Consider the following 20,378-nt stretch of genomic DNA (forward strand, 5'->3'; position numbering starts at 1 on the left):
TATCATCCCTTGTATTTACCAAATAATGCAATAATTAATAATATAAAAATGCTACATTATAATTGCTACATTAGGAAAAAGAACACAAAGCATAAATATATCGGCAGTAAAAATGAACTATGCCGCTGACAATTCACAATCTAATCAATTACAGTAAACAAAATATAAAATGTCTAAAATCAGATTGTTTGTGTGCATGTCCAGTACTCAATCCTGATACAAGACAGTGGACAGGATAGGTCAGCAGAGCTAGTTAGTAGAAGATGGAGGGGAAGCGGTGGCTGCTTTTACCTCTTCCTCTTGGTCTGAATCGGACTCCTTTTGGGAGCAAGAAGCAGCAAGATGTACAGATAGAAACAACAGCAACATTAATGGCAGAAAAATGACAGGGGGAGATGTATGGTTACAACAGCAACCAAGACAACCAGTCAGTGTGATTTCCAATGTGGTCTTTAAGGCTGCATTTGACAATGATTTTAAATATAATAATAAAATAATTAATAACCTATTTGCCCGAGTCATAATTCTTTTCTTGACCTTTCAAACAAGACATCACATCGCATGAATTTGAAAATTTATATCACGTTGCCTCATACAGCCTTGAAGTTGGCTCAATGGGTGCAAAGTTAATTTTCACATTACAGACGCAACCAACACTTTAAAGCAATAATGCTGGCTGCTCAAAGCATCATTGCAGTTTGGTATTGGGTATGTCAAACATTCATATTAAAAAGAATAATTTATACTTGGGAATCTTTATCTTGAATACAAAAATAATTTGCATATATAAAAAAAACAGGCTAAAGATTACAGCTTCAAGCAACTACAGCAAACAATTACAGTGCTTTTCAGGTTAAATTGCAGCTTCCAACAGCCAGTTTTACTTACAAAAACTAACAAGATGCAGTATAGAAGCATTCTCTGCTATTGGGCCAAATGACAGTGTAGTGTCCTCACCTTGCAATATGATGGGAGGGTGATGTTGAGGTTGCATATGGCATTTTGGGTAAGTGACCTGTAGTTCCTGGGTTCTTTCATAAAGGACAAACGGCCACACGGCTCCTGAGTGTTGTCTCTAATCTACAAAAGCGGAACAGTTCAGTATTAGCCAGTGGTGAACTGGTTTTATGGGCACTTGCTACACTTATATAAAGGAGCATTATGTTTGTTTCTGTGTGAAATACACAAAAACAAATGGTGCTAACTTTGATGAAGAGTGCTAGTCTGTTCTCCTTAAAGGCAAAGAAGCTGAAGAGATGATGCTGGCCACTTTTGGTGAGGGGAACAAGGTTTCCAAAGCAGTCTGCATAGATAGGTTTGCCTTCTAGGACCTGAGAGAGAAAAATAACATACTGTAGATGAGTACAAGGGCTAAAACATAACAAAACCGCTCAATGGTTTAAACAGCAGTATATCCCTTCTCACCTCCAGGCAATAGTCCAGCCATTTCTCAAGAAGCCTACAGTTCAGTTATCCAATCATGGTTCTTTCAACTGAGGAGCATTGCAAAAATCTGGTCTTTTTTGTCAGGTTGCTCTCCAGATGGTTAGTCATGTTTTTATATCACCATATCTACATTACTGCAATTCACTGTATTCAGGGTAAATCTGAAAACAACCTCACACGTTTAAGGTGGTACAAAATGCAGCTGGTAGGCTTTTAAACTAAGCTACATGTAGACATTTACAAGTTGTGGCCATTTCTCCAAGGCCTTCTCCAGTTGGTCAAAGTATCAGCTGCGGTCAGTGAGACATTTCTCCTCTGCTCTGTCTCCTCACCTCTACATCTCGGCTGCGGGCCACCTCAGTGAAGTTCTCCTGCTGCTCCAGTGTTTTATCAATCTTGTCATCAGTCATGCAGAAGCAGCGTAGGCGAGCCTCAATGGGGTCGTGGGTCTTGGCAAAGATGACAAACTTGGCCATGTAAGGGACACAGATGATCTCCCGGTACACCTGAGTGGAGAAGTTGACAGATTCCTGGATTTGCCGACAGTCTATGAGCCAGAACCTAGAAATCAGAAGGTGTGAAAGATACCTGGTTAGATGATTGTTGGCCGAGTCACTTTAAATCAGAAATAAATACACAGTAAGGGGAATATTTACTAAGCCTGTCACAAATTTCCTTCAGGTTTGGAAAATACTGTGGCACTGCAGTTTTTCAATTTAGCAGCGCATTTACCAAAAGTGATGATGTAAACGAGCACAGCCACAGCTGTGTTAATTTGAAAACACCCGCATTTTAGATCTGATGCCTGAAGGCTGTTGTGGATGTGTGGACCAACAGGAAGCATAGAAGAAAGTCCAAGTTTACAGCAGCCACCAACAGGAAGCGTAGAAGAAAGTCCAAGTTTACAGCAGCCAAACCTTAATATGGTTGAAGAAATCAAATGTATCTCAGAACTGCAGTCGTGTAGTCTCCTTCCAGCCAGATCATCTATTATTTCATTCAGTAACTGAAGCTTGATGTGACCTGGAAGCCTGTACAAGTCCCTCACATTGTCCTGTGGTGAGAGATGCGATATACAAACACCCTCTCCCTCCTCAAAAATGTTCTTAACTCTGAAAAGATGTCAGATGAGTAAAAGCTGTCATGCTGACAGCAGTGCTGCTAATTTTACACCTTTTTCTCCTGACTCTAAATTTCAGCCACAGTTCCCTCTGTCGCAGCTGTGGTAAAGTAGGCGCCGAGGGTATCTGTACAAATTTCCATTCTCTCCTCTCTGATTTTTGCGTCCCGGAACGGGAACACCTTGAAATGCATATTACATGTGACCAAATTCATAAATTCCCGTGGTGCTGCTGTTCTTCTGTTTCTCCACCACAAAACCCCACTGCCGCTCTAAGTAAATATGAACATGTGCAGTTTTACTGGTTAGCTCTAGAAAGTGAGCCACAAAAACAAAACTAAATATCACCCTAAATGTGTTTCAGCACGTCTTTATGTCTTACCGAGCAGACACATTGGTGGTAAAGGAGACACAGTCATTGACAAATGTTAACGGAGTGGTTCCTGTTATATCCTCCCACTGGGCTGGAGTTGTTCCACCTGCATGTGGACACAAACACAAAACTCGCATGTTAGAATGTGAGCATAAGTCTTTGATTGGCCTTTTCACATACTCATGTGTGTTCTCTAACCAGTGATACTACAGAGCAGTCGTAAGGTTGGGGTGTCCCCTCCAAAACCGTTGTGGACTGGGTCGGAGTTGCTCTTGGGGACAGGGATGGTCATGGTGATGGGTTTATGGAACTTCCTCCTGCGGGGTTCCAGGGTGACGATAGGGCTGAAGGTGGCCTTGTTTCCTAGAATTTTCCTCACTACATCTACACACACTGGCTGGGCCTGGGAGAGTGGAGAGCACATACAACAACCTTATGTTTTGCTACTAGTAAATCCTGCAGAGGCTTACTGTCCTGAGTGAAACCATGCATATCTTGCCCACATTCATACACATAGTACAGGACTGCCCCAAAGTTCCTTCCATCAGGAAACACTATGGACCATCATTCTTGAGAAAAAGTATCTTCTAAAGTCCTAAGTCCATCTCCTAAATCAGTTTCCATGCAGTGTTTCCCACAGAATTACATTTTAATTCTGGTGGTAACTTGGGACTGGGGTGGGGGGTATCATGCTTTCAGATTTTTTTTTTAACTAAATATAGTAAAATGCTATAGTGCTATTCATCTGACCTGTCCCTTCTGCACTGGCTCTCCCACAGCAGTATGTTGGCTGCTGCCCTCCTCCTACAGCTCTCTCTTCCTGACCCTCTCCTGCTGATTCAACAGCACTGGCTGTAACCAATAAATACTTGAAAGAAATCAGTTGGATCACTAAATCACACTGATCAGACTGACAGTGTTATGTTACAAAAGCAAACACGGAGAGGAGGAGCTGTACATGACAGTTATGTTACAAAAACAAACACGGAGAGGAGGAGCTGTTCGCAGACAGTCCGTTGTCAAGGTTGTAATGTGTGTGTGATAAAGAAACAGAGCGTTGCATGAATATACAGTATTGTTCAAAATAATAGCAGTACAATGGTCATGTTGGCTTATGCTGAAGAGGACATGCCCTTGAAATGGTTGTTTCAACAAGACAATGACCCCAAACACACTAGTAAACGAGCAAAGTCTTGGTTCCAAACCAACAAAATTAATGTTATGGAGTGGCCAGCCCAATCCCCGGACCTTAATCCAATCGAGAACTTGTGGGGTGATATCAAAAATGCTGTTTCTGAAGCAAAACCAAGAAATGTAAATGAATTGTGGAATGTTGTTAAAGAATCATGGAGTGGAATAACAGCTGAAAGGTGCCACAAGTTGGTTGACTCCATGCCACACAGATGTGAAGCAGTTATAAAAAACTGTGGTCATACAACTAAATATTAGTTTAGTGATTCACAGGATTGCTAAATCCTAGAAACAAAAACATTTGTACAACATAGTTTTGTGTTTGTACAGTCAACGGCAGACACTGCTATTTTTTTTTAACACACCCCTTTCAACTAATTGCCCAGTTGCACAGCCTTAAGAGCGTGCATATCATGAATGCTGGGTCTTGTTTGCTTTCTGAGAATCTACTGCACCTACTGGTAACTTGTTTGCCATGTAGCAATAAAAAAATATACTAAAAACCTGGATTATTCTGGTTAGTCACATTGTACTGCTATTATTTTGAACAATACTGTATGTGCTACACACAGCACTACACTGAAACAAGATTTAACTTATTTTAAATCGATATGTGACAGTTAATGTTGATATTGTTGTGGCCCACCACAAATAAATCTCTGTATAAGAAACACTGGGATGATGAAGTTGGTGTGTCGGCCACTTTCATGACAAGGGAAATATCTCAACAATTATTGGTGGGTTGCTATGAAGCTTTATGAAGGTTTCATGATCCACATTAGACAAATCCTCTGACATTTCATCAAGGGCCCAAATTGAGACTGACATTTTTAGTCAAGAGTGAAATGTATTTATTGAAACTGGCTCAGAATACAAAAAAAAAAAAACCATAACCAACCTGATAAACTGATGAATAGTATACAGTGATGCTTTTGTCAATTACCTGCAGTCCGACCCTGATCCTTTTGGTTAGGGCCCCCTCAGGAAAAACTGCCTGCACTTGGGGCACAACAGTGCTGCTCAGAATACCTCCCTCAGGACCAATCAGATTACTGTCTTGCTTGATGCGTGACACCACTGCAAAGTATTGTGGAAAATCTCTGGTGATGATGCGGCAAATACGCTTCCTCTCCAGCTCCTCAGGTGTGTCTAGTTCTGGAAAATGGAAGCAAAGTACAAGTTCCAGGACATTATTATTAGGATGTTTTTTTTGTTTGTTTGTTTTTGCCAGAACATTATTATTAGGATGTTTTTTTGTTTGTTTTTTTTTTTTGCTCAGTTCATGGTGCAGTCTGCAGGTACACCATCAGAGACTGACCCTCATCCATGCCGTTGAGTATTTGGTTGAGTTCCTCCTGGGTGTGTTCACAGTGGTGTTCCTTCCAGCTTTCTCCTGTCTCACTCCTCAGGATCACCAGCTCTCTCTCCTTCCCCCGCAGGGCAGCAAAGTGGGGGATCTCCACAATCACAGGACTGGAGGGGTAAAAGGCAGGCAGTGTGAACCAGTGGGCACAGAATGTGATGGAAGGTAACAGTGTATGTTTAACTGCCTGTGGCAATCTGTGTGTAATAGGCAGGGTTGTCATATCTGAGTTTTGAAACATCTTCAATCTTGGTCTAATTGACTTGGACTTGGTCAAGACTTATTCAGTGTCACCTTAAGATTTTCTCATCTTTCCAAAAACATATTTTACTGTATATTTGTGTTTCCATCAGTACTGCAAACAATAATCAGGAATGTAACCATAGCGCTCTGAAGTCTGGATGTCGATACCTTCATCATGCCACCTATAGTAGATATAAGAAATCTGAGAAAGGAGTCTGACACCCAGTAGTTATCTTCTTTTCATCTTCTTGCCCCTTTGCTAATTTTTTATACACAAACACTACTAGTTTCTTTGAACTTAATTAAAACATGTCTATGCTGAAAATGACACTGTACAGCAAAACACCAGGATTCCATGTTCAACACAGGGCACAAGCTAAAAATGCAAAACCAAATTGTGCTGCATTTCAGTGTCATTAATCCAGCAATACACTGCTTTAGCAAATCTCTCAGTGCACAAGTTAGATGGATTAAAGCAACAATACACAACTGGCAGTGTGTCTCCTCCCTGCAGTGGCTGAGTGTAATTGAGTTGTACGCAACACCTGGAATACTAGTTGCGCTTTCACCCCTCCTCATGGAAAGCAGTACATGTGCATTTGTTTATAAGCCAAAGCCATTCCTGACCACTGAGAGAAAAGCAACGAATGCTAAAGTATTATTGGGTTTTACACAAATATGAATGAATGACTCTGCATTGTTTTAGTTATTGTGACACTGAAGATGAACACATAACTAAAAGAATAACAAATAATGGCACTTGGGCGCGTGCTTTAGTCCATGCCCTGTTGCACATCTTGTTCACAGTACATGATTGTCGTAAGTTAGGAAGATCGAACTTTAAGGTCCAAACTCCCGAGGACGGGAGGACACCCGTCTCCCATCGTGCAAGTGCTACACCAGCATCCTAACTGGCAGCTTATTACTACTCTGCTCTGGCCAAGATGCAACTGCGTCCTCACAGCTCCAAAAATATCAGAGCAAATTTCCAAATTGCCATTACCTGGATAGATTGAACACATATTCAGTCTAAGTGGTTACTTCCTTGCCTGAAAAAATTTCAGAACCGAATAAAGGCCCATGGATTTGTCTCTGCATGTGCATGAATACTGAGCTGGTGGAAGGGTCTGATGCTGAAAAGCACCAGCAGTTCTCACAAGAGGTCTCTGGGATGGTGTTCCAAAGTTACGTAGTGCAGTAACAGATGATTTGGGCACGCAGTGACAATGGCGGTGATGCCATTCACCTTATTAGAAGTCAAATCTACCATCAAAATGACTTTGAAGCTGTTTAATATAAAAAGAAGTTATGAAGTTGTGTATTTTTGCTTTAATTAGCAGTATGTATCTTGTAGAATTGTACTGATTCTAGTGTATACCTTGTCAGCAAACGAGGCAACTTTCCAGATGTTTAAGCATCTTACTTTGGTAAATCACCATGTGTTAAAAAGAGATGAATTCCAAAAAGGTCACCTAGTGAGTTATGAACAGCAGTGTTCGTAGCCAAGGTGTAACAAACGTACCAGTGGACAGCAGAGATGAAGAATATTCTGCTGGAGTGATTTGAAATGTTTGTGTTTTTATATTTTTGTTCTGTTGTGAAACACTTTGTCAGTATTGTCTCAATCTCTGTCTAGGAGGAAATAGTTCTGTGTATTGTCTGCATTAAAAAGTTTTAAAGTATCACTTCACCTTAATACTTACCTGACGTGCACGGTCACAACAAACTAGTTACAACACATCTTTAAGAAGCATGCACATTACATACTATCCAACATGGGACAAACAACTATTAAAGCAGAATTTTTTTCATGTGACATTCAGATGGTTCTTTGGCCTGACAGTGCATTTTTGATATTAAACACTACATTGTCAAATTGTTATTTTAAAGCGAGCACTTGCAAGCTGGCAGAATAAGTTTCAGTACACACAGTTTACAAAATGTGGAGTCGTTCTTATAGTTTTATTTTGCCTCAGAAAGAAGGGAAAAAAACTGTAGAACACCCAACAAGGTAAGCTATATAATTGGCTTTTAAAGTAGATATATCCATCTAATAGATAAAATGGACAGAAATTGTGAGTTTGCAAGACTTGTATTCCCAGTGGATGATTAACACGTAGATACGCCACCATTTTAGGGAATTAGCCTTAGTCAACATTTCGGAGCCAACTACCAAACCACACTATGCAGGAATATTTCACATGGTTACCCAACTACCCGTAGGCCACACAACCATTTGAAATTTCACACGAAAATGGGAAAAAAACAACTTCTACACACATTTATCAAGAACGAAAGAAGAGTGGAAACGTATACACAAAAATGGAAAAGACTAAGCATAAAACAGGATTAAAGAAAAGAAGAAACAGCAAAGTAATGTCATAGCAAAGTTACATCTAAAAGAGTAGCAAGTACCAGAGGAGGTGCAGGCACAAAACACTAGTGCAAGCAAGACAACACAACAATGTATAGAGAAAATAACATCTGATGGAAAGGTGTGTAAAGAAAACCACTGAGACCAGCATCCATGGATTGTTTCATATGGAAAACCTTAGATTTTAATCTGCCCTACCCAAGGAATTTTGTCCCCGGCGGGCCGAGCTGAAGGATTCTGCTAACCAAACTCTCTCCCTCATTAAGAGGTGGAGGGGCACTGGGGAGATGAAGTTTACTGTGTGATCAACCAAGCGTCCATACGCAGCAGTGAGGAAGAAAGAGCACACACAATATTTTGGTTGGGTACAAAACAAACCCAGGGGACTGATGTGCAATACTTGAGTGACATAACTAACAATCTGTAGCTGTAATTTTATGGAGATAAATGTGTTCACAACAAAAAAGTCAAAATGAAGACATAAAATAAGTAATCATGAACGAACAAACAATTCTATCGTTTAAGTCCAGCAAAGCCCATTTTTATTTCCTTTCAGAATTTTCATTTCAAATGTGCATTTCCAAAGTCTATTTTTACTTCCTATCAGTATTTTTCAAATGGCCGTTGTATTTCATAATGTCTCTTTTCAACACTTTATCAACCAATACAAACAAAACAAAGACAGCTGTGATTAGCTGTTTCTTTTTTCAGACCATTATTGTGAAAGGCAGCAGAAATTAAATTTTATAATAAGCAGATTTTTGTGGACATTGAAAATAATATATAGACATTTTAAAATTTCACAACTGTATATTTTGCCAGCATTTTTCATTCATGATAGAAAGTCTTATTAACTACATTCATTTTGAGCACATATGATTTCCATATATGTGGATGTTGAAGGCCAGAAAAAAAAAAAAAGTTTTGCTGTTGCAAATATTCTGTTCAGATGTTAACACTTTCATGCTAAACAACGAACAAAAAAGGGCCGACCATCTCAAGGGAAGGTGAACAATGTTTTTGAACTTCAGAGTTTATGGATAGCAGAGTTAAATCCGCAGAGATACTGTGTGATGTGGACATAATAAGAACATATCTCATTCATTATGGTTGGGGACAAGTTACGGCAATATAAATGTCTTTACACCATCTCAAACTTTCCCAGCAGAGGGTGGGATTTGAGGCCACATATCAAACAAATCATGGTGCAATATAGTGGAAGTGGAATTAATTAGAAAGGCTGTTCCATTACAGGTTAGGAATAAGATTGAAAAGAGTTAGACTGCAGCTGTTATGAACAAAACAGGACATGCTCAAGTGCCAGGGTGAACAGATCCTTAGTGCTGGGGGAAAGCAAGAGCAGAGTCACAATCATTTTTAGTAAGGCAAAGCCAGGGGGAAATTAATCTGAAAGGAAAAGGGCTGCAAGTTCTTCTCATCAAATGGGATACAAATCAGTGTCAGTAGCCTGGATGTACTGGAGAGGTAGTGGTACCTCAACTTCTTGTCTGACTAAAGATTTTTCTTACACTAGAGATGCATCTTCAACAGATACTAAAAGCTTTACTATTTAATTTTTCCATTTAACTTCAATGGTTATTAACATAAAATATCCAAAACAATGAAAATGTATGAAAAGCGTAGAAGCTGGCACACAAATGTTTTAAAACTACTACCTGGTATGAAATGATACTACTTCTTCATGTAGTATCACTATACTTACCTGCCAGTGTCTGCAGCTTGATGCTGTTTTTTGCTACCTCTCAATTTTCATTCTTTTTCAGTCCTCTACATTTACAAGCCTTCAAGACATTCAATCATTCCATCATAGTTGTAGTCTTACCCAAGGAACTGGGCCCCCGAGGGCCCCACCTCAACAAGTCTGCTGGCCAGGCCCTCACCCTCAACCATTGGAGGCATGGTGGCCAGACGGTGCCTCTTCACCAGTCGGCACGTGACCCGTGTGGGTGCGCTGCACTTCCTGGGTGGGATGATGATGCGCAGGCCATTATGCCGGCAACCACGCATGGCGCCACCCCTGGCGTCCACCATGAAGCTGACCAGGAAGCTGGGGTGGAACAGGAGATTTTTCCCCAAATTAAAGCCATACATCATTATAGCCATTAAATGATGAGAACAGAGACACCAAAGCTACTTCACAGATTGATGACCAAAGTGCTAACCTCAAAAGCAGAAAATTTAGTACTGAAGTGGTTATTAAGCTAAAATGATATACACAATATTCTTAATGTGAACATTGTGATGTAGAGTAGATTTATGTTTTAAACTTAAAGAATTAAATGGTTGATTTTGAAAGCTTGCTTTTGGTTCTAGAAACAGCTTTTGACCACATAATCTTCATTACCAAACATCTGAGTGGAGATTTTGTCAACTACCGTTTCTAAGGCCTAAGAATGTGAGACTCAGCTTCGAAGCCAACAGGGATGAAAAAGTCTGTTTGGTATACTGAAAAAAAATTTATCAATTATAGTTACATGACAACACTGAAAATTAATTTACTAACAAAGACACAGTTGAAAGCTCCAAAAATGGCCAGTGGATGGACCCTGAGTGGACATTGGTCAAAGGACGATGTTAAGTTACTGCATGGCAGATAAACCCGACATCAGGTGGCCACAAGTTAAAATTAGAGCATTATAGTGGATGCTAACAATATGTGCAACAGTACCAAAGAGTCATCAAGTCACTAAACGGACTCAGAAATGTCACTTAAACAACATCCACTTATTAAAGTCACTTAGCATTAGCTAACATCAGACTCCATAAGATACTGGCCATACCAGACTAAGACTGAAGCAGCAAGACAGCTGAGAGCATGTTTTATTGCTGTGACCTCTATTTTCCATTTGTATTTTCAAATATTAAAGAGCTGCCCTGCTTTTATTTATATACTATTTATTAAACCTTCATAAACCCACAAGATAAAAGCTTGACTTTTTGTTGCCTTTACTACTGTGCAGAGAGGAATGGGGGTAGGTACATTTTAAAGGCTTTGGTGTCTGTTTTCTCAGCACTAAATGGACAAGTTGATCAACAGTGACAAGTCTTATCAAACAGGTTACATTTTTGCAGTTCAGTGTGAGACTGACATCACTCCCCATGCAAAGAAGCAAATATATGCAAACGGATCACACATCTGAATGAGGGGGAGTATGGGTGTGATGAGGATACACTATAATACCATACCAAATTCTGTGTAGTGGCATCAGTAAAGCAAACACAACATTGGTTAAAATACACAAAAGTGTAAAACAACTTGTTGCTGAATTCAGTGACAGGACCAGTAAAACTGTTAGAAGACAGACTGTTGTTCTCTACTGATGTGGTTTTTCTAAGCTAATAAATAGGCCAAGAAATAAAATAAACTTCTTTGATTGACAGACAGTATATACTGTATATTAGACCATGTTTAATCCAAGGTGACTGTCCTAGATTTGCCAAAATAATAATAATATGAATATGCTAACGCATTCTTCGGACTAAAATAGACCTTTGGTAGGTATGTTAGTGGAAATGCACAATTCACAAGACATTGTGTGAAATTAACAAATGTCCTCAACTTTCACAACCTCTTGACATCTCATGTGTTATCATGAGCTGTGTTTCCCCCAGATACACACAATTTATGTCATACTATATATAAAGACATACTGTGGCCTGATGAGCCCAGTTAAGGTAGTGTTGGTTAAGGACGGTAACATACACAAACACCTCTCCACCAGGAGAGCACACTGTAAGGGGGAGGAGGAGAATGATAAAGATGAGGAAGAGAATTATAAAACCAAGGTGCAGAAGGTCACCTGCTGTGGTCTCCATGATCATGGCACGGAGAGGAATGGCTAAACACAACAACCACATCAGACAGAAAGGAATGAAAAGTCAACCAGAGACAAACCAGAGAAGAAAAACAAAGCAGACAAGAGACAGCCAGAGGCAACTTGTGACTTAGCTTTTGTAACCACTATCTGATTCATTCGACCGACATAATGTGGTTAGTCTAACTTTGCATAAAAACCGGAACCCACACCTTTAGGTGTACCTTGTTTCCCTTTTTTAACCTGTACACAAACAGGTCATTTGTGGTTTAAGGCAGAGTTCAGTGCTGGAACTATTTCTTGATAATAACAATTCATGCATTTGACCAGTACTCCTATGTTTCTGGCTACAGGGTAGGTTGCTTTATGCTGTGAGCTAGGCTAACCACATGCTGACTCCAGCTCTGTAGTAATCACAAAGACATGAGACTAATACTGATCTTCTCACTTGATTCTTGCTTTAAAAAAGGGCAAATAATAATATTTCTCAAACTGTTGTAGTTGTTCCTGAATAGGCTATATATTTTTGGGTTCACTGTAATGAAAAAGAATTTTTTAAAATATATACAGTGCCTTGCGAAAGTATTCGGCCCCCTTGAACTTTGCGACCTTTTGCCACATTTCAGGCTTCAAACATAAAGATATAAAACTGTAATTTTTTGTGAAGAATCAACAACAAGTGGGACACAATCATGAAGTGGAACGAAATTTATTGGATATGTCAAACTTTTTTAACAAATAAAAAACTGAAAAATTGGGCGTGCAAAATTATTCAACCCCCTTAAGTTAATACGTTGTAGCGCCACCTTTTGCTGCGATTACAGCTGTAAATCGCTTGGGGTATGTCTCTATCAGTTTTGCACATCGAGAGACTGAAATTTTTGCCCATGCCTCCTTGCAAAACAGCTCGAGCTCAGTGAGGTTGGATGGAGAGCATTTGTGAACAGCAGTTTTCAGTTCTTTCCACAGATTCTCGATTGGATTCAGGTCTGGACTTTGACTTGGCCATTCTAACACCTGGATATGTTTATTTGTGAACCATTCCATTGTAGATTTTGCTTTATGTTTTGGATCATTGTCTTGTTGGAAGACAAATCTCCGTCCCAGTCTCAGGTCTTTTGCAGACTCCATCAGGTTTCCTTCCAGAATGGTCCTGTATTTGGCTCCATCCATCTTCCCATCAATTTGAACCATCTTCCCTGTCCTGCTCTGGTCAGATGAAACCAAAATCGAACTTTTTGGCAACAATGCAAAACGTTATGTTTGGCGTAAAAGCAACACAGCTCATCACCTTGAACACACCATCCCCACTGTCAAACATGGTGGTGGCAGCATCGTGGTTTGGGCCTGCTTTTCTTCAGCAGGGGCAGGGAAGATGGTTAAAATTGATGGGAAGATGGATGGAGCCAAATACAGGACCATTCTGGAAGGAAACCTGATGGAGTCTGCAAAAGACCTGAGACTGGGACGGAGATTTGTCTTCCAACAAGACAATGATCCAAAACATAAAGCAAAATCTACAATGGAATGGTTCACAAATAAACATATCCAGGTGTTAGAATGGCCAAGTCAAAGTCCAGACCTGAATCCAATCGAGAATCTGTGGAAAGAACTGAAAACTGCTGTTCACAAATGCTCTCCATCCAACCTCACTGAGCTTGAGCTGTTTTGCAAGGAGGAATGGGCAAAAATTTCCGTCTCTCGATGTGCAAAACTGATAGAGACATACCCCAAGCGACTTACAGCTGTAATCGGAGCAAAAGGTGGCGCTACAAAGTATTAACTTAAGGGGGCTGAATAATTTTGCACGGCCAATTTTTCAGTTTTTTATTTGTTAAAAAAGTTTGACATATCCAATAAATTTCGTTCCACTTCATGATTGTGTCCCACTTGTTGTTGATTCTTCACAAAAAATTACAGTTTTATATCTTTATGTTTGAAGCCTGAAATGTGGCAAAAGGTCGCAAAGTTCAAGGGGGCCGAATACTTTCGCAAGGCACTGTATGTACGATATTTTTACACAGTATTTTATGAGCCACAAACAGAAATACAAAGAGAGACTTTGATTCTCATCACAAGTAAAAACTTTTAAACCACTTTACACTAAGTCTGAACACTGTCTTTGTGATTCCTTCGCTTAATGCTAAAGGTGCTTAAAACCAAAAGACAATCACTGAATTTCAGGTGAATTAAGTCAAAATTATAAGACTCAGGACTTCATTACAAAGTAGAAATATGCAAATACAGTATCGTAACTAGAGAAGTACAATACAGTAGATATCAAACAGCCAAGCAAGTGAGGGAAAGCACTACACTACACTCCAAAACACTATAGGGAAATAACAGACAGTTGAAATGCTAATTTTCAAAGAACATTAATTAGCCAATTAATAAATACTATAATTACATGTAATTACCCACTTGAAACATAATAGCAGGTCTGCAAGGCCTTGACAAGAATGGCTTAATTGTTTATGCATATTCATAGCTCTACACAATGTGTTTGTACGTTGCACACGTATATATATTCAAACTGCTTGCATTTTTTCATCCTGTGTCCACATGGGTCAACATGTAAGAATGTAACATATTGATTATGTGGTTTCCCGGCTTTGCTACCTACCCGGAGTGGATGGGGCTGGAGGATAAAGCCACATTGTCCAAGTTCTCTGTTCCCCAGTTCAGTCTGTATGAATCCCTCTCATTCTCTCTGGCAAGTGATGAAACCTAGAACCAAACAAAGAACCTCTTACCATAGATAAAATGAGCATGCATTATATGTAGCAATACTAACTGAAGATAAGTACTTTAGAATTTCCTTGCCAAAAGGATGAAGATTCTCATTCATTGAGGTGATGTACTATGTTGTAGCTTGCTCAAGAAACTTCTAGACTTATTTCTCAGGTTTCTTCTACTTTTTTAGAGATGTACTAAAAACATAATTATACAGATTACTGGTATATTTGTGACTGACCAATACCACAACATAGATAGAACCCATTACAGAAAAAGTGTAGTAAGCAAAAGTACAAAATTAATGGCAACAAAGCATTAAAATGGTACTGATGCACCAACAGAAGCAGTACTGAAGGTTGTCAGAGTTAAGTATTAGCTTCTTCCGATAAAGTCACAAGAAAAAGTAGTGACACTGCAGTTTCCAGGTTTTCTGCATAAATTGGTCATAAAATGTGTAGAGATTTTCACCACAGTCACAAAAAACAGACAACATTCACACAGCCATGATCCTTCATGTCTTTATTGAACACATCCATTAAACATACAAAGTGACAGAAGAAAAAGTCATGGCAATACCAGGCTTCTGATGTCACTAAAAGTCAGATGAAGTCAGGTAAACCTGGAGCCTAGTTAATGAAAAGAAAATGAAGTTGTGGTTTGGAACTACCTTGATTTATAAAAACACTCAGACAGTGTCAGTGTGTTATTCACAAGCAGCATCAGCTGGTGTGAGCCAGGCCTCACAAAAACAAAAAATCTCAGAAGATCTACAATCAAGAGTTTTTGATTTGCATGTAGCTGGAACGGGTTACAGAGTCATCTCGAAGACTTTAGATACGCATCAGGCCACATTTTGAGATAGTGTCTATAAATGGAGACCATCTGGTGCTGTGGCTACTCTCCACAGAAGTGGGTGCCCAGCCAAGGTCATGCAGAATGCTCAGTGAGATAAAACAGAACCCTAGAGTAAGACTTGAAGGATTCATTGGAGTTGGTTAACATCTCTGTTCATGAATCAACCATATACAAAATATTGACCAGGCATGGTAGCCATGGCAGGACACCACAGAGGAAGCCACTGCTCTCCAAAAACAACACTGCAGCAGCCTGAAGTTTGCCAAAGACCACCTGGACCAGTCTACAACACTACTGGAAAAATGTCCTGTGGAAGTGGAATTGTTCAGGAAGAACACACAGCACTACATATGGTGTGAAAAGAGAACCGTGTACCAACATGAACACATCATCCTGACAGTGAAGTACAGCAGAGAGAGCATCATGATGTGGGGCAGCTTTGCTACCTCTGGACCTGGACCGCTTGCTGTTGTGGAGGGAAAATGAATTCCCACGTTTATCCAGGTATCCTACAGGATAATGTCAGGGTGGCTGTTGGCAAGCTGAAGCTCAGAACAGGCTGGGTGATGCAGCAGGACAATGAACATAAACGCTGAAGTAAATCTACTACAGAATGGCTTCGGAGACACAGAATCTGCCTTTTGGAGCGGCCCAGTCAGAGCCCAGTAAAGACATGACGGATCAGGACTGTTTGTGTTTTATCAGCTTAGAAATACTGTTTGTTGATATTTGTGACTTTGGTGAAGATCAGTTCACATTTCATGACCAATTTATGCAGAAAACCAGGAAACTGCAAACACTCATTACTTTTTCTTGTGACTGTAGACTATTGTTTGGTGGATTGTCTTTTATAGACTGATCATATATTTTGTCTTACTTTTTAAATGAACTAGCTGTCAAATACATGTAATGCAGTGAAAAGCACATCAAACTTGCACTAATGTACAGTACTTTAGTACTGAGACAAGCAGCATCATATCAGAGGTGTCATGGTGACTTTTAAAGCCTGGTCTGTATTTCACCTGTAACCATGTTCCTCATACTATACCTGGTGACTGGTGAGAATCTCCTCCATCATGCCTTCATGTTTAGGGGAGTAGTAGCTGTGGTGGGTGGGAGTGAAGGACCTGTCAGAACTGGAACAGAAAAGAAGAAAGCAGTGAAGCCGGTGGAGTAGCTCATGTGGTCATGGCAATAGCAGCAATCACAGCAGGCAGGGCAAGAAAACTAATGAGGACCAGAATACACTTTAAAATGCATTTTCATTTTCAGATATAAGAATAAATCTCCACAGGAAAAAAACGAATAACACTTAGTTGATGTGAACAAGTTACTTCCCTTCCCGGGATCTCAAGACGTTAATGAACGTGAATTAGGAAAAAAATCATGTAATTAAATGAGTGGATTCACTGCACACAAATTGAGTTCAAAGCTGGGTAATGTTGGAAAATGTTTAAATGTTGACACTAAGACAAAGACAACAGCTTTGATTCACATGTTTTCATTGCTAGCTTAACAGACAAATGTAACAAAGCTAATAAGAACATAGAAATACAGTATGATTTAAAGAAAGAAATATCAATAATCGTTTAAGGAGACATCCAGTTTTAAAAAGTAAGTAAACAAAAGTAAGTAAGGAAAAATATGTCAGCATCCAGCCCCAGTGATGAACTGGTTATGTCAGTAGTGCTGAAGATTTAAAAGGCCAAACATTTGGCCAGCATCAGCACATACCTTTGCATTCGACTATGGAGGCATGACAAGGGAGACAAATGATGAAGTATGAGCAGGAAAAGTTGCAAAACACACACACAAATACAGGCAGTTAGCTCGCAAGTTTACTTTCCACAAGAGGAAAGGTTTGTCAGTTCATAAGATACACACACTCCAATATTCATGACAAAGTTAGAACAACCATCCACATCAAATACAAAAACTAATTAGACAGGAACAGGGTCAAAAGATGAACTATGTCAAAACAGACACATAAACTAGGTCCCAGTTTATTTTAGAATGTTAGTTTAGAGTCGTATGCTGAAACACCAAAAGCACGTGCTCCATGTTCTACAAATGTGCACAGAGCACAGAGAACTACTGTTTGTTCCATGGACCAGATGGGTGTAACATTTACTTTGAGTCAGATGCAACTCATTCAAAAATTTGTTTCAACTATTAAAAAACAATTCTCCCACTTCTGGAGAGAATTTTAATTAGTCTATTATTGCCAAACCTGAATCTACCTTGAATCAATCGTTCTAGTTGCTTATCATTGTACAGGGAAACACGTTTCCTAACTCTGCATATGACAAATAAACATTTGACCTTGACCTTTGACCTTATTAGCTGGGATAAACATTTAAAGAGTCTGAGGTACCTGTCAGTGCGCCCGCCCTCCAGACTGAAGCGGAGGTAGTTCATTCCATCCAAGTACTGTCCCCAATCTATCTTCACTTTTTGAGCTCCTAGTCAGAGGGCTCTTTGCACACTCATTGTCCCTCCAATATTTAATTTCTCTTTCAAAGTGCAATATTTAAGTCATCAAAAGACTGAGCTGTATCAAATACAGATGTGTAATTAAATTAGTAGTTCTTCATCCCTACCCTTCTCTACACTCACAGTCTGCATTATTTTGTTAAGGCAACATCAGAATTAGTTGTTTGAGGACTTTCTAAATTTATTCACTTTAACCCTTTAGCCCTGCGATGGCGACCTGTCCAGGGTGTACCCCGCCTTCACCCGATTGCCGGCCGGGATTGGCCCCCCCCCCCCCCCCCCCGTGACCCCGCTCAGGGAACAAACGGTAGAAAATGAATGAATGAATGTATTTATTTTGAAGAGTCTATTATAGAAAAACAAGAGCGAGATAAATTGAGACCTATTAATCAAGTTAACATCTGTGTTTGTTACTGTGCTTATGCATAATAACACCCCAGAGTAAAAATCCAATAAGAGCCTTATCATGACCAATTAATAATCATTAAGTGATAGTTTGCTATGGATATACTAAAACCAAAGCTGACTACATGTATGCTCACTGTCCAACCTAATTTGCCACACATCTTAAAGCTGAGCAAGTTCTGGTGGACTGTGTGTGAGAGTAGCCCCCATACTCCTCCCTGTCCCACCTCCAGCTGTGAGTCAACATCTGCAATCAGAATGAAGCTATGTGAGACAGAGATGGATAATTATTTTTACACTTCACCTGGTGATTTATTTTTTAGACTTTATAATTAGTTATAATTGAGATTTATGTTTATGTTATGTGACTTGCTGTTGTTGATACAGTTGAAAAAAAATGTTTGCAGTTTCTTGGTTTTCTACATAAATTGGTCATGAAATGTGATCTGCTCTTCACCAAAGTCACGAATATCAACAAACAATGTTTCAGCTGAGTGAGCATCTTCCATAAACTACTTCCTATGGAAACTCTTAAAACAGTGAGCATGAAAATTAATACTCATATGACTGAAACACTCATTTGACCAATTAATAAGAATAATCATTTTAAGATCCACTTTTATTTAAAGCCATCAACTGCATCTCACAGTGAGCAGATGGACACTGAAAGGTGTTTGAAGTGAACCTTGAATTTAAAATTAGTAGGTCAAAATAGCTAAAACATAGTACAGCTTCTGTGTCACACTGTATTTCATGTCAGTTTCATGTACCTGCTGTCCTAAATTAGCTTAACTACATATAATTCTGCCATATTTACTATTTACTGTAGTTGTTGTTCCTGGAATGGTGCTGTACCACCTGCACAGTGATAGATGGTCATTATTAAACACCAGTTCATAGCTGATCATTAGTTTGATATTATAACAATAATCTAATGGTGTTAACTGTGTGATCCAGATTTCCTGAAAGACTTCCATTGACTAACCACTGCCAGCTGCTGTCAGGGACAGGAGGCCTTTTAACACCTTCACCTGACCACAGTGCAGCCCCGTGTGAATTTTGACATCTGCATTTGATTTGAGTCTTTTGACAAAAATGCATATTGGTTTCAGTCAAATTTTTGTTAGTCAATAAAATTAACTACATTTTGGTCTAGTTTTCATCATTTTTTAAACTGTAATTTTAATATTTACTGCAGGCTACATCATCTTCATCCTGGTTGTGTCCAGTTACCATGGTTACATGTGTTGTTCCCATCTATCCTAAGGTGTTTTACTCACACGGTGTCCCTCTGCTCTGCAAAAGCTGGGCTCACTCACATTTGGACTAAAATCCTGTTCACTGGGTTCAGCTTGAGAACTGACACTAAATCATCAGAAAACAGTAAACAGTGAGTCTCCGCAGCGAACGCGTAGAGATGATTTATGGCCATATTAATGCTGGAACTGACGGCAACACCAAAGATATGCGACTGAAAGGAGCGTTAAGGCTACATCTACATCCACAGCGTTTCATGTTCAATGATCCCACCACTCCATATGGCGTGCTGCTGCATGTTCCTAGTGTCGCCCAGCAGGCTTTGTGTGTAATTCTCTAGATTGTAGATGAAACCTGTTTCTTCCAAGAAGCGCTAAAACCAGGAGACAGAACATTACTGAGCCGGTAGTGAAACACATCATGTGGCTAATTCAACTCCTGGACCAGAGAGACAGGCTGCTGGAGCAAACTGATTCCACAGGTCATTAATTTCACACTCATTCATTCGTCTTTCACATTACCGTTCACTTTTTATTTGTTGACATTTTGTCATAGCTCGCATTGTCAAACACTACTTTTTATTTTGTTTTTGTTTCGTTTTCTTCCTGAAAAATAGGTCGTCAAATATTTTTCATTATTTTGTTTGGAAGCATTTCAGTTCCATTGTCCTGTCTTTGTTGATGTAA

At 39.5% G+C, this 20,378-nt stretch overlaps 1 protein-coding gene across 1 annotated transcript in view; it reads right to left on the reverse strand.

Moving 5' to 3' along the window:
- ank2b (ankyrin 2b, neuronal) overlaps positions 1–20,378 on the reverse strand; it is a 118,304-nt gene that overhangs the window by 26,540 nt on the left and 71,386 nt on the right. Inside the window, 12 exon segments of the mRNA XM_020594856.1 lie at positions 958–1,080; positions 1,206–1,331; positions 1,779–2,007; positions 2,949–3,045; positions 3,138–3,342; positions 5,074–5,285; positions 5,449–5,603; positions 9,954–10,178; positions 14,570–14,673; positions 16,586–16,673; positions 17,912–17,999; positions 19,966–20,065. Of these exon segments, the coding sequence (XP_020450512.1) occupies positions 958–1,080; positions 1,206–1,331; positions 1,779–2,007; positions 2,949–3,045; positions 3,138–3,342; positions 5,074–5,285; positions 5,449–5,603; positions 9,954–10,178; positions 14,570–14,673; positions 16,586–16,673; positions 17,912–17,999; positions 19,966–20,065 (1,752 nt within the window).

The sequence above is a fragment of the Monopterus albus genome, unplaced genomic scaffold (assembly GCF_001952655.1).
Source record: "Monopterus albus unplaced genomic scaffold, M_albus_1.0 scaffold25.1, whole genome shotgun sequence".
Taxonomy (NCBI): Eukaryota; Metazoa; Chordata; class Actinopteri; order Synbranchiformes; family Synbranchidae; genus Monopterus; species Monopterus albus.